Source organism: Chaetura pelagica, unplaced genomic scaffold (assembly GCF_000747805.2).
Source record: "Chaetura pelagica isolate M959 unplaced genomic scaffold, ChaPel_1.0 scaffold1407, whole genome shotgun sequence".
Taxonomy (NCBI): Eukaryota; Metazoa; Chordata; class Aves; order Apodiformes; family Apodidae; genus Chaetura; species Chaetura pelagica.
This window is the reverse complement of record NW_009953954.1, coordinates 111121-121956: the sequence shown is the minus strand read 5'-3', so window position 1 is coordinate 121956 and position 10836 is coordinate 111121. Positions and strand designations below refer to the sequence as shown.

Below are 10836 nucleotides of genomic sequence, written 5' to 3'. Positions count from 1 at the left end.
CCCGCGCCAGCCCAGACAAACAAAAGGGGCACAAACAGCGCTTTGTGCTGTGGCCCCGGAGCCGGGTCAGGCAGGACCCATAATCCTCATCAAGGAAATGAAGCCACGCATTGATTCCCCACCAGGACGGCCTCGCCTCACCCCTTACGTGCCACGGGGCCACGCTGCACCGGTGGCACCGGGACCGGCCCCGGACCTGCCGCCGCACGGCAGCCAGCGGCTCTCCGGGCACAGCCCCGAAATTAAGAGCCACACTCCCTAATTAGCCCTTCCCGGGCAGGAAGAAGTGTTTGGCTACAGGGTGAGGCTGCAGCTCAGGCACTGGCATCCCCAGCCCCAGGGGCTGCAGAGCTGGCAGAACAGGGACCTCAGCCCCAGGGTTGGCAGCAGGAAAAGGACCCCGCTGCCCCCAGCCATGTTCTCTCTCTGGGGACCACAAGGCACACAAAGGCCTCACACCTTCACTCTCCCCCACAGGAAAGAGCAGGGAGGAAGAAAAATAACAGCTTAGAGGAGCTCGTAAACACACCAGCAGCGTGTCCTGCAAGGGCTCCCAAAGCTGATCCTTGGCCTCACAGCCACAAGCTGCTAAGGAGCTATGAAACCAGCTGAGGTGACATTTGCCCCCAAACAAACACAGGCAGCTCAGAGCCCAGCACAGGTCTGGGCTCTGCAGAGCAGGACCCTGCTCCTCTACCTTCCCAGAGGCTGGAACAGCTCTCAGGCTGTAAACATGCAATGATCAGAGCACAGCCAGAGCTGGCACTGAGCTGTAGCCACAGCACCATGTTCCACAGCCCCAGGAGCAAGACATGAGTCAGCAGGTCAGGACAGCCAGGGGTCCAGGGGGCAAAGAGCAGAGTCCACACAGCAATGGAAAAAAAGAGAGAGGAATCATTTTTATTTGTGAAGTGTGTTAACAGATGGAACAGCTTCATGCTACCCAGCAATAAAGGTATTAGACCCCTCTGAGCATTGTCTGCTCTCAGGCTTCTATGTAATGCAAACATCACAATGGCTCAAAAGCACAAGAACACAATGTCAAACTGCACCCAGCACTGCAGCCCCTGCACTCTGCTTCATCCCCCATGGCAGCAACTGAAGATACAACAACCCAGAAACATGTTAATCCATGTTATCCAGCACCCAGCTCTAATGCTGCCTCCTGGCTGTCTGGTGAAAAGGGGCCTGCAGCAGCTCTGGGGGAGTTGAGGGGCTCCCACCCACCTCAGGCTGGCCCAGCTCACAGCTCCAAATGCTGCAGCACATGCCAAGGAACAAGCCCTTTGCTCTTGCTTCCCCCAGAGCCACACCAGATGTGCCTGGTGGCCCTGGCCAAGTGGCTGTGGGACACGTCACTTCCACACAGCCTTGCTCCAGGTGATGCACTGGGAATGACACAGAACCACCTTCCAAAGCCCTCCAGTCAGATGAAGTCACCCCCAGACATCACCAGAGCAGCATCTCCCCAACTCACACAAACAGGGCAGGACAACGGACCTGCTGGGACACAGGCTGTGCCAGCCACCTGCAGAGCTGCAGCACAAGGAACCACACACACCAGTGTGGTCAGGTCTGTCATCCACAGCCCCTTGCGTGGCCTCAGATGCTGAGGTGGGGACAGGGGGGCAGTCGAGTGGCCCTACCCAGCACACCCTCCTCCTCCCAGAGGGGAGGGAGAGAAGCTCTACTCTCTCCTAGCCCCTCTGTTCCAACATGAAGAAACTGAGGACAGAGACAGCCAGTGACCTAGACTACCATAAACAAGGGATTTACACTTACAGGTAGAAAAACCCTCCCACAACTCTTTTTTTAAAAAAAAGTGTATTTTAGATTCTACAACTTAAGTTTCTTTAGAAAGTGAAGCAAGGATGCACTAGAATATTTCATGGTGCTATTTTACCAAAAAATTAGAAGAAAAAATAATTATCCAGATGAGTTCTTCATCTACACTTCACCTGGCAGGAGAGAAAGAAAAGCCCATTAGATGACCCAGCTGCCTGGCCCCTCGGGCCCCCCAGAGCCCCCAGCCTGCAGGGTCAGCCCAGCCCTGCAGCTGCTCTCACCTGGCCCAGCTTAGTTTGCATTTCTCTGGCGGACGTTCTTGTCCTTGTGGTTTGTGGCATTGCTTTTCCTGGGAAAATAAGAGGGGCAGTGAGGAAATAAACAGCACAAAGCCCCACCCTGCCCTACTGCAATTTAGGTCCAAACAGGTGGTCAAGATAAGGGAAGAAGAGAAGGGATACCAGAGCAGAGTCAGCTTTGGGGGCACTGGCACCATCCCCAGGGGTGTGGGTTACACACAGGGCACATTAAATGACCTATGGGGGGAAGCTCCTGCCCAGCAAGTGAGGGTGTTATTCCCACACCAGCTATCTTTTTATACCCAGAGCAGGGTCCCCTGGAGGGATATGACTGGCTAGAACAAATCTGGCTACACAGGGAACAGCAAGGTACTTACAGTGGTGCAGAGCCTCCATCATCATCTTCATGTTGAGGACAGCAGGGAAAGAAAGAACAAACAGTGTCAGGGAAGAGCATGTAAGTAACCTCTGCCACCTCTTAAAACTGAGGGGCCTGTCATTCCAGGCAGGTTACTGGATAAACTGGATACTGCTGCCCCCTCAGGCCCGAACCCAAAAGGTCACCTCAGGGCTCCTGTTTCACCAGCAGAGCAGGGGGCTACCTCCAATCCCACCACCACACCCTGCATGAGTTCTAAGCTGCTGCTTCTCTGAGCTTCAACAAGGCACAAACTTAGGCATAAGCTCCTGTTACACAGTGGCTCCTGTTGGAACAGGGCATGCTGGGCTGGCAGGGTGACAGAGCCCCCACTGCCACCCCCACCACTCAGAGGTCAGCTCTGGCACCTCCTGAACCCCAAGGCACACCCCAGTACCCCAGGAGGCCACAGGAGCAGAAATCACAGGGAAGTGTCCAGACAGTCTCTGCAGCAGCTCTGACTGGTAACATCTTGTTTCCCACTGCCCCCTCAGCATTCCAGCCACTCTACCCACCACCTGCCCTGGAAGGGGGCAAGAGCCCTCAACCCACCACAGGGCAGCCCCCCCGATCTCCCTGCAGCTCTTCCCCTTCAGCACTAACCCAGCAGCTCCCAGACCTGAGCACAGCATCCACCAGCAAGTGAAGGGGAATCCAAACAGGATGTTTTGGGAATGAGGCTTCAAGCACCAGCAGCAGGACACCTTTCCTCCCCCTCACACACATTTTGTAAAACCACAATAAACACACTGCACGTTCTTGCTAGACTGAGAAGCACAGCTAAGGAAACATCTCTGCCAACACGTGTCAAGCCCTGGGCCTCTCACCAGCTCCTTGCAATCTGCCACCTTCCAACAGAAGGGTCCCCACTATCTCTTCTGCAGTCCCAGCTCCCCCCATATGGCACCGAGCAGCAGGGGCCACGCTCTAAGCACTGGGACTGCCCTGAGCACCAAGATCTGCAAGCAGCTGGTGAGAGGACAGATGCAGAAACACAGCTGGAACCATCTTCTACTTACCATTCAAGGTGGGACCCAGCAGCAGAGAAGGAAGAGTGGAAAGATAACACCAGCAAGGACACAGCACCAAGCATAGGTTGTCCCCATCCCCAATAACTAGGAGCAGCCAATTCCCAGCCACATTCCATGAGGAGCAGCATTTCCCCGAGCTGGCTCAGCAATGGCTCACTGTTGCCTCCTCTCAAGGGGGGCAAAGCTACCAAGACTTTTAGGGACAGATAACTACTTTACACCAGGAAAGTATAAAACTGTGTCCATCAGGCAGGAGTAACACTGATCTCATCCCCAAGCACTTGAGAACCCGAGCTTTAGAGCTCTGGCCAAGGAGCATCAGGACACTTCAGACCACACACCCTGTCAGTATCTGCTGAGCTCTGACAGGTCAGCACTCCACACAATCTGGACCAGCCTGATCCCTCAGCACACACAGGCCATAGTTGTTTCACTGGATGATGCAGCTACAACATCCTGAAGAAGACATTTGCCTTCCAGCCTTGGGCGTCAGAGGGCAACACATCTGCTTGTAAGCCTGTCCTGAGCAGAACTCCAACCCTGTATCAGGGAGGGATATTTCAAGCTGTTCCCTAGCAGAGGGCTGAGGGGCCTGACCCAGCAGGAAGGATCCCAAGGGTTTACTCTTCATTGTTAACTGGATCAGATAAGGCAGGGTCAGCAGAGCTAACACAATACAGATTCTCACCGATAAGGAAAGGGAGGAGCAGATATTTCCAGCACAGATTAAAGATAACGGGGCTCTGAGGAAGTCCCTGGGAGGCAGGATGTGTGCATCTCAGGACCCAAAACAGATCCATGAACTGAACCTGAATTAAGCCCAGCCTGGTCTCATGGAGATACTGACACATCTCATCCCCAAGCACTTGAGAACCCGAGCTTTAGAGCTCTGGCCAAGGAGCATCAGGACACTTCAGACCACACACCCTGTCAGTATCTGCTGAGCTCTTACAGGTCAGCACTCCACACAATCTGGACCAGCCTGATCCCTCAGCACACACAGGCCATAGTTGTTTCACTGGATGATGCAGCTACAACATCCTGAAGAAGACATTTGCCTTCCAGCCTTGGGCGTCAGAGGGCAACACATCTGCTTGTAAGCCTGTCCTGAGCAGAACTCCAACCCTGTATCAGGGAGGGATATTTCAAGCTGTTCCCTAGCAGAGGGCTGAGGGGCCTGACCCAGCAGGAAGGATCCCAAGGGTTTACTCTTCATTGTTAACTGGATCAGATAAGGCAGGGTCAGCAGAGCTAACACAATACAGATTCTCACCGATAAGGAAAGGGAGGAGCAGATATTTCCAGCACAGATTAAAGATAACGGGGCTCTGAGGAAGTCCCTGGGAGGCAGGATGTGTGCATCTCAGGACCCAAAACAGATCCATGAACTGAACCTGAATTAAGCCCAGCCTGGTCTCATGGAGATAGATACTGACACAGGCCTCTGGTTCTGCAGCACCAGAGCAGCTCTACTACCTGTTCACAAATCAGCTTCTCCAGAATGTTAACTGCTAAAGACATCCCAGTCCTGCAGACACTGGCATGAAGCACTTGAGCAAAGTGCAGAGAAACTGGCAAGACAAAGGGTCAGACTGACCCACCTGAATCTTATCTCACTCCAGATCCAAAGCACAGTTCACTGAGGAGTGTCAGAAACACTGCAACTATTTGCAACTTGGTAGCTAGCACAGCCTGGTAAAGGCGACCCTGGTTTTCCCAGAAGTGCCCTGAGCAGCAGCCCTCTCATTAACACCGACTGACATGGGGAACTCCAAGTTCTCTACAAGAACATTTTACCTGCACCCTACAAGCTACCTGGTCTCCCCAGCATGATTTAACCCCAAGGCACCTCTTACCATCAAGAATCTCATCTGGCTTCCTCCTCTTCTCATAGATGAAGATGATGGTGACGAGCACGAGGACTTCGGCCACGATGCCCAGGAAGGGCCAGAGCGCTGCCAGGCGGCTGCGCACGCGCAGGTTCACGATGGCCCCTCCGAAGCCCTGGGAGTTGGTGGCATTGCAGTGATAGTCCCCCGTGTCCTCCTCGATGCTCAGCTTCAGGATGCGAAGCTCCGTCTTGTTGCCGCTGGACTTGATGATGTATCGGCCAGAACCATTGACGATGGGCTTGGGGGGACAGAGACACAGCCCTGAGGCAGCGCTGGCAGAGGGAGCTGCTCACCCACCAGCAAGGTCCTGCCAGCACAGGAGCCCTCCTGCCCGTGGCACTGAGGAGGCTGCTCTGACACAGCCAGTTTGAACGGGACCAGGTCCTCCAGCTCCTGGCTGGGAGGCAGGACGGGAGAAAGAACAAACACCACAGCACTTACCTCTTGACCATTTTTGTACCAGACCCAGGAGTTGACAGGGGGGAAGGAGGGATTCTTGCAGGTCAGCACACCTGTGTCCCCCTCATTCCCATGCTCAGACTTCTTGTATGCAATCACTTGGGGTGAAACTGCAGCCAGAGAAAAATAAGACACTTCATCATAACAAGGTGAAGATTTCTGTTCCCCTCCCTTGCCCAGCTTTTTGGCATTTTCAGAGCAAGACAAGTTGCTGGAGAACAGCTCAGACAGGTTTGTCCACAAGGCATTGCCCCTCTCTCATCACTCTTGTGGGAAGATGCCCACAGCAAAAGGCTGATTTAGTGCAAGGTCAAAGGGCTGACCCTGCAGACACTTCAGCTGCCTGGTAAAGTGCAGCTGCCCCATGCAGCACTCTGGCAGCAACCCAGAGAGTCCTGCAGCTCTGCTAATAAGGGCTAGAAGCAGCCTTTCAAGAAGCTGGAAAGATACCAAAGCAAAGTGTTCAGGAGACCACAGCTTTCCCACTCCCCTCCTGGGACCCAGAAGCAAACACATGAAGTTACCTGAAATATTCACTTGTCCTTTAATCACTGGGTTCGTTTTGTAGACACATTCATAGACACCAGAGTGCTCCTCCATCTTCCCCTCAATCCTACCAAAAACCAGGGTGTCAGATGAGCATTCAGCACGGACACCAAACTCCAGGCCCACAGAAACATCTGCTTGTTGCTGATGTCTGTAGATTCTCCCATTCCAGTGGCCAGTATTTACACTGCACCCCCTGCAGCCCAACCCTCCACACCAGGCAAAGCAAAGGACATTCTACAGGTCTGTCATGGCAGAGATCACCCAGACCTTGTGTTCTGAATCCTGAACAACAGCAGCTTTCACTCCCTAAGCCAAGGAATTCTTGCCATCAGGGTCTTTCCAGTAAGAATGAATTGAAGACCCAGACTGTTAGGTGTGACAGACTAAGGGAGCAGGAGCACCAGGACAGCTCTGCACCAGACACAGAGCATCACACAGGCTTCAGGAGTGACCAACTCCACACAGACCACTGGCCAATTAAAAAAAAAAATTAAAAAAATCACACCCTGCAGAGCAAACCCAGCAGGATCTGGAGGGCAGCAAGAGAGTTCTCTGGTCAGCCCAGCCCAGGACATGGCCACACACCCCGTCAGCCCTGCAGGTCATCTCTGGAGACAGGCAAGGAGCTCAGGTGGAAGGCTACCCTTCCCACATAGGAAAGCCCACTGAAACTCATGGCAAAGCAGTGGCAGAGGAACACCCTGGCTGGGCCACTCTGGAGTGATCCAAGCATAGGGAGAACTCTCCCATTTTCCTTTGTGTAAAGTGGCTGCAATGGGATTTAGTGGATTATGCTGCACCACAACAAACATCTCATTCTGCAGCTCAGTAATACCCACTGGAGGGAAGGGACAAGCAAAGTTTCAGTCCCGTGGCTGCACTGGGACAACAGGCTGTTTGTCAGTTCTGCTGTGCACGGCACTTCCCACTTCCAAAAACCACTCAGCTAAGGAATTGAGGTCACGCGAGGGAGGCTGGGTTATAAATACTTTAATCCTTGTTCAGCTCCCTGTTGCTATGGGGAGACAGGCACGTCGGCACTGCCACACAAAAGGACATGATGCCTCTACAGCTGCTGGGTCAGTGCCAGCCAGGCCTGACTGTAATCGGAAAGGAAAGCTCACTGCACTGTTACAATACGGCTGGTATTCCCACTTCTGCTCAGCTACACCCTGCAAACCCTTCCCCAGCACTGACCACAACCTGCAGGCAACTTCCCAGCTTGTTTGGGAAGAATGGCTGGACTTTGGAAAGGTACATAAAACCCAGAGGCAGAGACTACACTCAGTGGAGCCTCTTGTTCCACACGTGGCCTCTGGGATGCAGGGAGTTGACATCCTGGCCAGAGCAGGGTCCCTCAAAGCTCTCCCAAAACCCTACACCTTCAGCAAAGCACTCAGCTTTGGCTCAGCTGATGGAAACCTCAGCTGCACCGGGTAGAAGACCTGTCCCCTATGTTCAGATCCTTATCTAGCCTTGCCCCTGACACTCACATGTAACTGGTGAAAGCATTTGTCTCCGTGTCTGCTTGAAGGACCTTGTCTCCATGCGTCCACTCGTGGCCCTCGATGGCAGGGTATGGTGCACTCATGCTGCAGGAGAGGTTTAGCTTCCCAGAAACATAACTTACATTAACTTTGATGTCTGGACCTGCACAAATAAATCAACCCAAGTTAAGAAGTAGTATTTCAGAGGTCACCTGCCTGCCCAAGAACCTCTAACACAGTCACCAAACCCCACAGTTCCTTGTTTCTATCATAGCTCCCACTTACCTTTGCAGTTTCCTACCACATCTGATGGTACCAATAGAGGAGAGGCTCCAAAAGCAGGTGCCTGACTGCACCCAGACATGAGCAGAGCTGCCCCTGCAGCTGCTCCCTCCTGGGCAGGGTCACTGCTGGGTGCTCTGGGCAGTCCTGAGCCTCCGCTGCCCCTGCAGCCCTGCAGAGCCCAGTGCTCAAATGGGAAGGTCCTGCTGGGAAGGGCAGCTGCCCCAGCTTGGCTCTGCTTCCTGAGCCACCTCAGCACTGGCTGTGCCAACACCCCCAGAGCCTGAGCAGGTTCAGACACCTCCAGGTGCCACAATGGACCCTCTGCTGCGAGGGGCAGCAAACAAGATCTGTGCAAGCAACATGGGCAACATCTGATGCAGCCCAAGGGTTAGATTTACTCCAGGGAGAACACCCAGAACCCTGACTCCAAAAGGTCCTGGGCCTCCATGTGCCAAGCAGCAGTAAATTATGCAAGATAAGATGACTCAAGTGTTTCTACATGCAGGAGGCAACCCAAGGAATCTGCTGCCCTTGGCAGCAGCACCACTTGGTGCCCCTACAGTTCCTGCCCCTTCTCCCCATAGTCTCCTGGAAGAACATTTCTTGCACAGGGCTGAAAGGTATTTTGTTTTTCATCCTACCCAAATCCCACTGGAACAAGGTTCTGCTGGAGTTCTGTGTTCCCTAGCACTTTTATGCTGGGAAGACTGCCAGGCTGCTCTGCTACATTCAGGATTCACAGTCAGACCTTAGCAGGACTTTAAACTCCCTCACCCTGGCCCAGGTCTCCAACTCAAGGCAGCTCCAGAGCTTGGCTCCAGAGGGGACCTGGTCACTCCCACGAACAAGCCACTACAGCACACTCAGTGTCACACAGACACGGCCTTTTCAAAAATGGTTGCATCTCAGGAAACTCAAAGCAGGTTTTGCTCCCCACAGCTTGGATCTCTAGCAGGAAAGCAAGCTTAAAGCAGGACTGTTGGCAAGAGCAGGAGCTGCACGAGCTGCAAGGAAGGGCTGCTTTGTCAGTGGTGGTTAGGGTAGAGTCTACTGCAGAGTCAAGACTCAATTCTACAAGCCAGCACCAGGACTTGAAGGCTCTTGGGAATAAGCAGGAGGTTCCAGGTCTTTGGCTCTGGAAAAGGCGCAGGATTCCCGGAGGGTGTTTTGGTTGGGAAGCCACAACCCTTTTTGAGCAGGACCATTTTGGGTCAAGTCACGGGTGGTGGGGGAGATAAGAGGGTGGGAGTCTCTCGGTTCTACAGCTGGGGTGGGAAGGTGAGGGGAGCTTTCGGGAGCCACAGGACATGGGTGCAGGGGTGAACATGGCAGGAGACTCAAGACACTGGTGTCTGAGCAAGTGCCAAGGCCTCAGTGTGGCCACTCACGTTCAATGACAAAAACGTTTGCCTGGGAACGGATCCACTTGACTTTGGGGCTCTTCGACAAGTGGTTGCGGTCGGGGTCGTTGCTGGCCCGGCACTCATACATGCCCGAGTCGTCGCTCGTGAGGTTTGCGATGGAGATGGTGCTGGTGGAGTGCAGGTTGTAGGTGGCGTTGATTTTGACACGGTCCTGCCGTGCGCCATCCCAGAGCTGAGCATAGGTCTCATTGGGCTCGTTTCCCTCAAACCACCACTGGATCTCAGGGATGGGATTGCCAATCGCCTCGCAGTACAACTCCACGCTGTCCTGAGTCAGTCTCTTTTGAGACAGCGGTGACTTTATAAAACCAGCTATGAGTTGAAGAGGTATTAGTGCAAAGTGTTAGTGCAAAGCAAGAATTCACCCTCTACAAGCAAAGAAAAAAAAAATCAGCCATTGAGGAGAGGCCACGAACAATCCTCTGATCAGTGTGATGTTCCCTCTCCCCCCCTCCACACTCTGCCCAGCTCTGACAGGGCTGTTATTTTGGATCGTTAGATTTCCAGCCAACAACACTCCCTGAGACTCTGCTGCAAAGCCAGAGCACCCCAACCAGCACAGTGTTTGCCACTACCCCAAGAGACCCACAGCAGCACCTGCCTTCGGGGCAAACATCTTCACACAATATTGAGGTAATGGCTTTTCTGGGGAGGGATGCCTTCCAGTCTGCAAGGTGAGGAAATGTAACATTTGTTGTCACACAAACAGCAAAACCAGACTTTTCATCTCAGGCATGATAAGCCTGCAGAGCTGAATGGGAAATAAAGATTAAAAGCAGAAGCAGCTGCAGGCTAGAATGATGGTATTTTTCAACCTGCCCTGGCAGTCAGAGGCCAGGGGGCTCAGCGCTCCAAGCCAGAAGGTCCAAAGGGAGACCCCTGAGCCTCCAGGCTTTGTCACACAAACAGCAAAACCAGACTTTTCATCTCAGGCATGATAAGCCTGCAGAGCTGAATGGGAAATAAAGATTAAAAGCAGAAGCAGCTGCAGGCTAGAATGATGGTATTTTTCAACCTGCCCTGGCAGTCAGAGGCCAGGGGGCTCAGCGCTCCAAGCCAGAAGGTCCAAAGGGAGACCCCTGAGCCTCCAGGCTGCAGAAAGCTGCAGCTCCATCATCCTGGGGCCACTGGCCAGGGGCAGCCCAGCCATGGCCATCAGCCACCCCCAGGAGCAAATGGCCAGAGCCTGCTCAAGGCAGCAGGAAAG

General features: G+C 53.5%; 1 protein-coding gene across 1 annotated transcript; it reads right to left on the bottom strand.

Moving 5' to 3' along the window:
• Positions 1-1695: 1695 nt before the first annotated feature.
• Positions 1696-10245, bottom strand: BSG (basigin (Ok blood group)). The gene is made up of 9 exons (XM_010001841.1): positions 10227-10245; positions 9594-9941; positions 7927-8083; positions 6409-6497; positions 5867-5994; positions 5390-5663; positions 2462-2486; positions 2067-2134; positions 1696-1958 (listed from the first exon to the last, which is right to left on the bottom strand). The coding sequence occupies exons 1-8, from the start codon at positions 10243-10245 to the stop codon at positions 2077-2079; spliced, it is 1098 nt and encodes a 365-aa protein (XP_010000143.1). The 3' UTR covers positions 1696-1958; positions 2067-2076.
• Between the last annotated feature and the right edge of the window lie 591 nt (positions 10246-10836).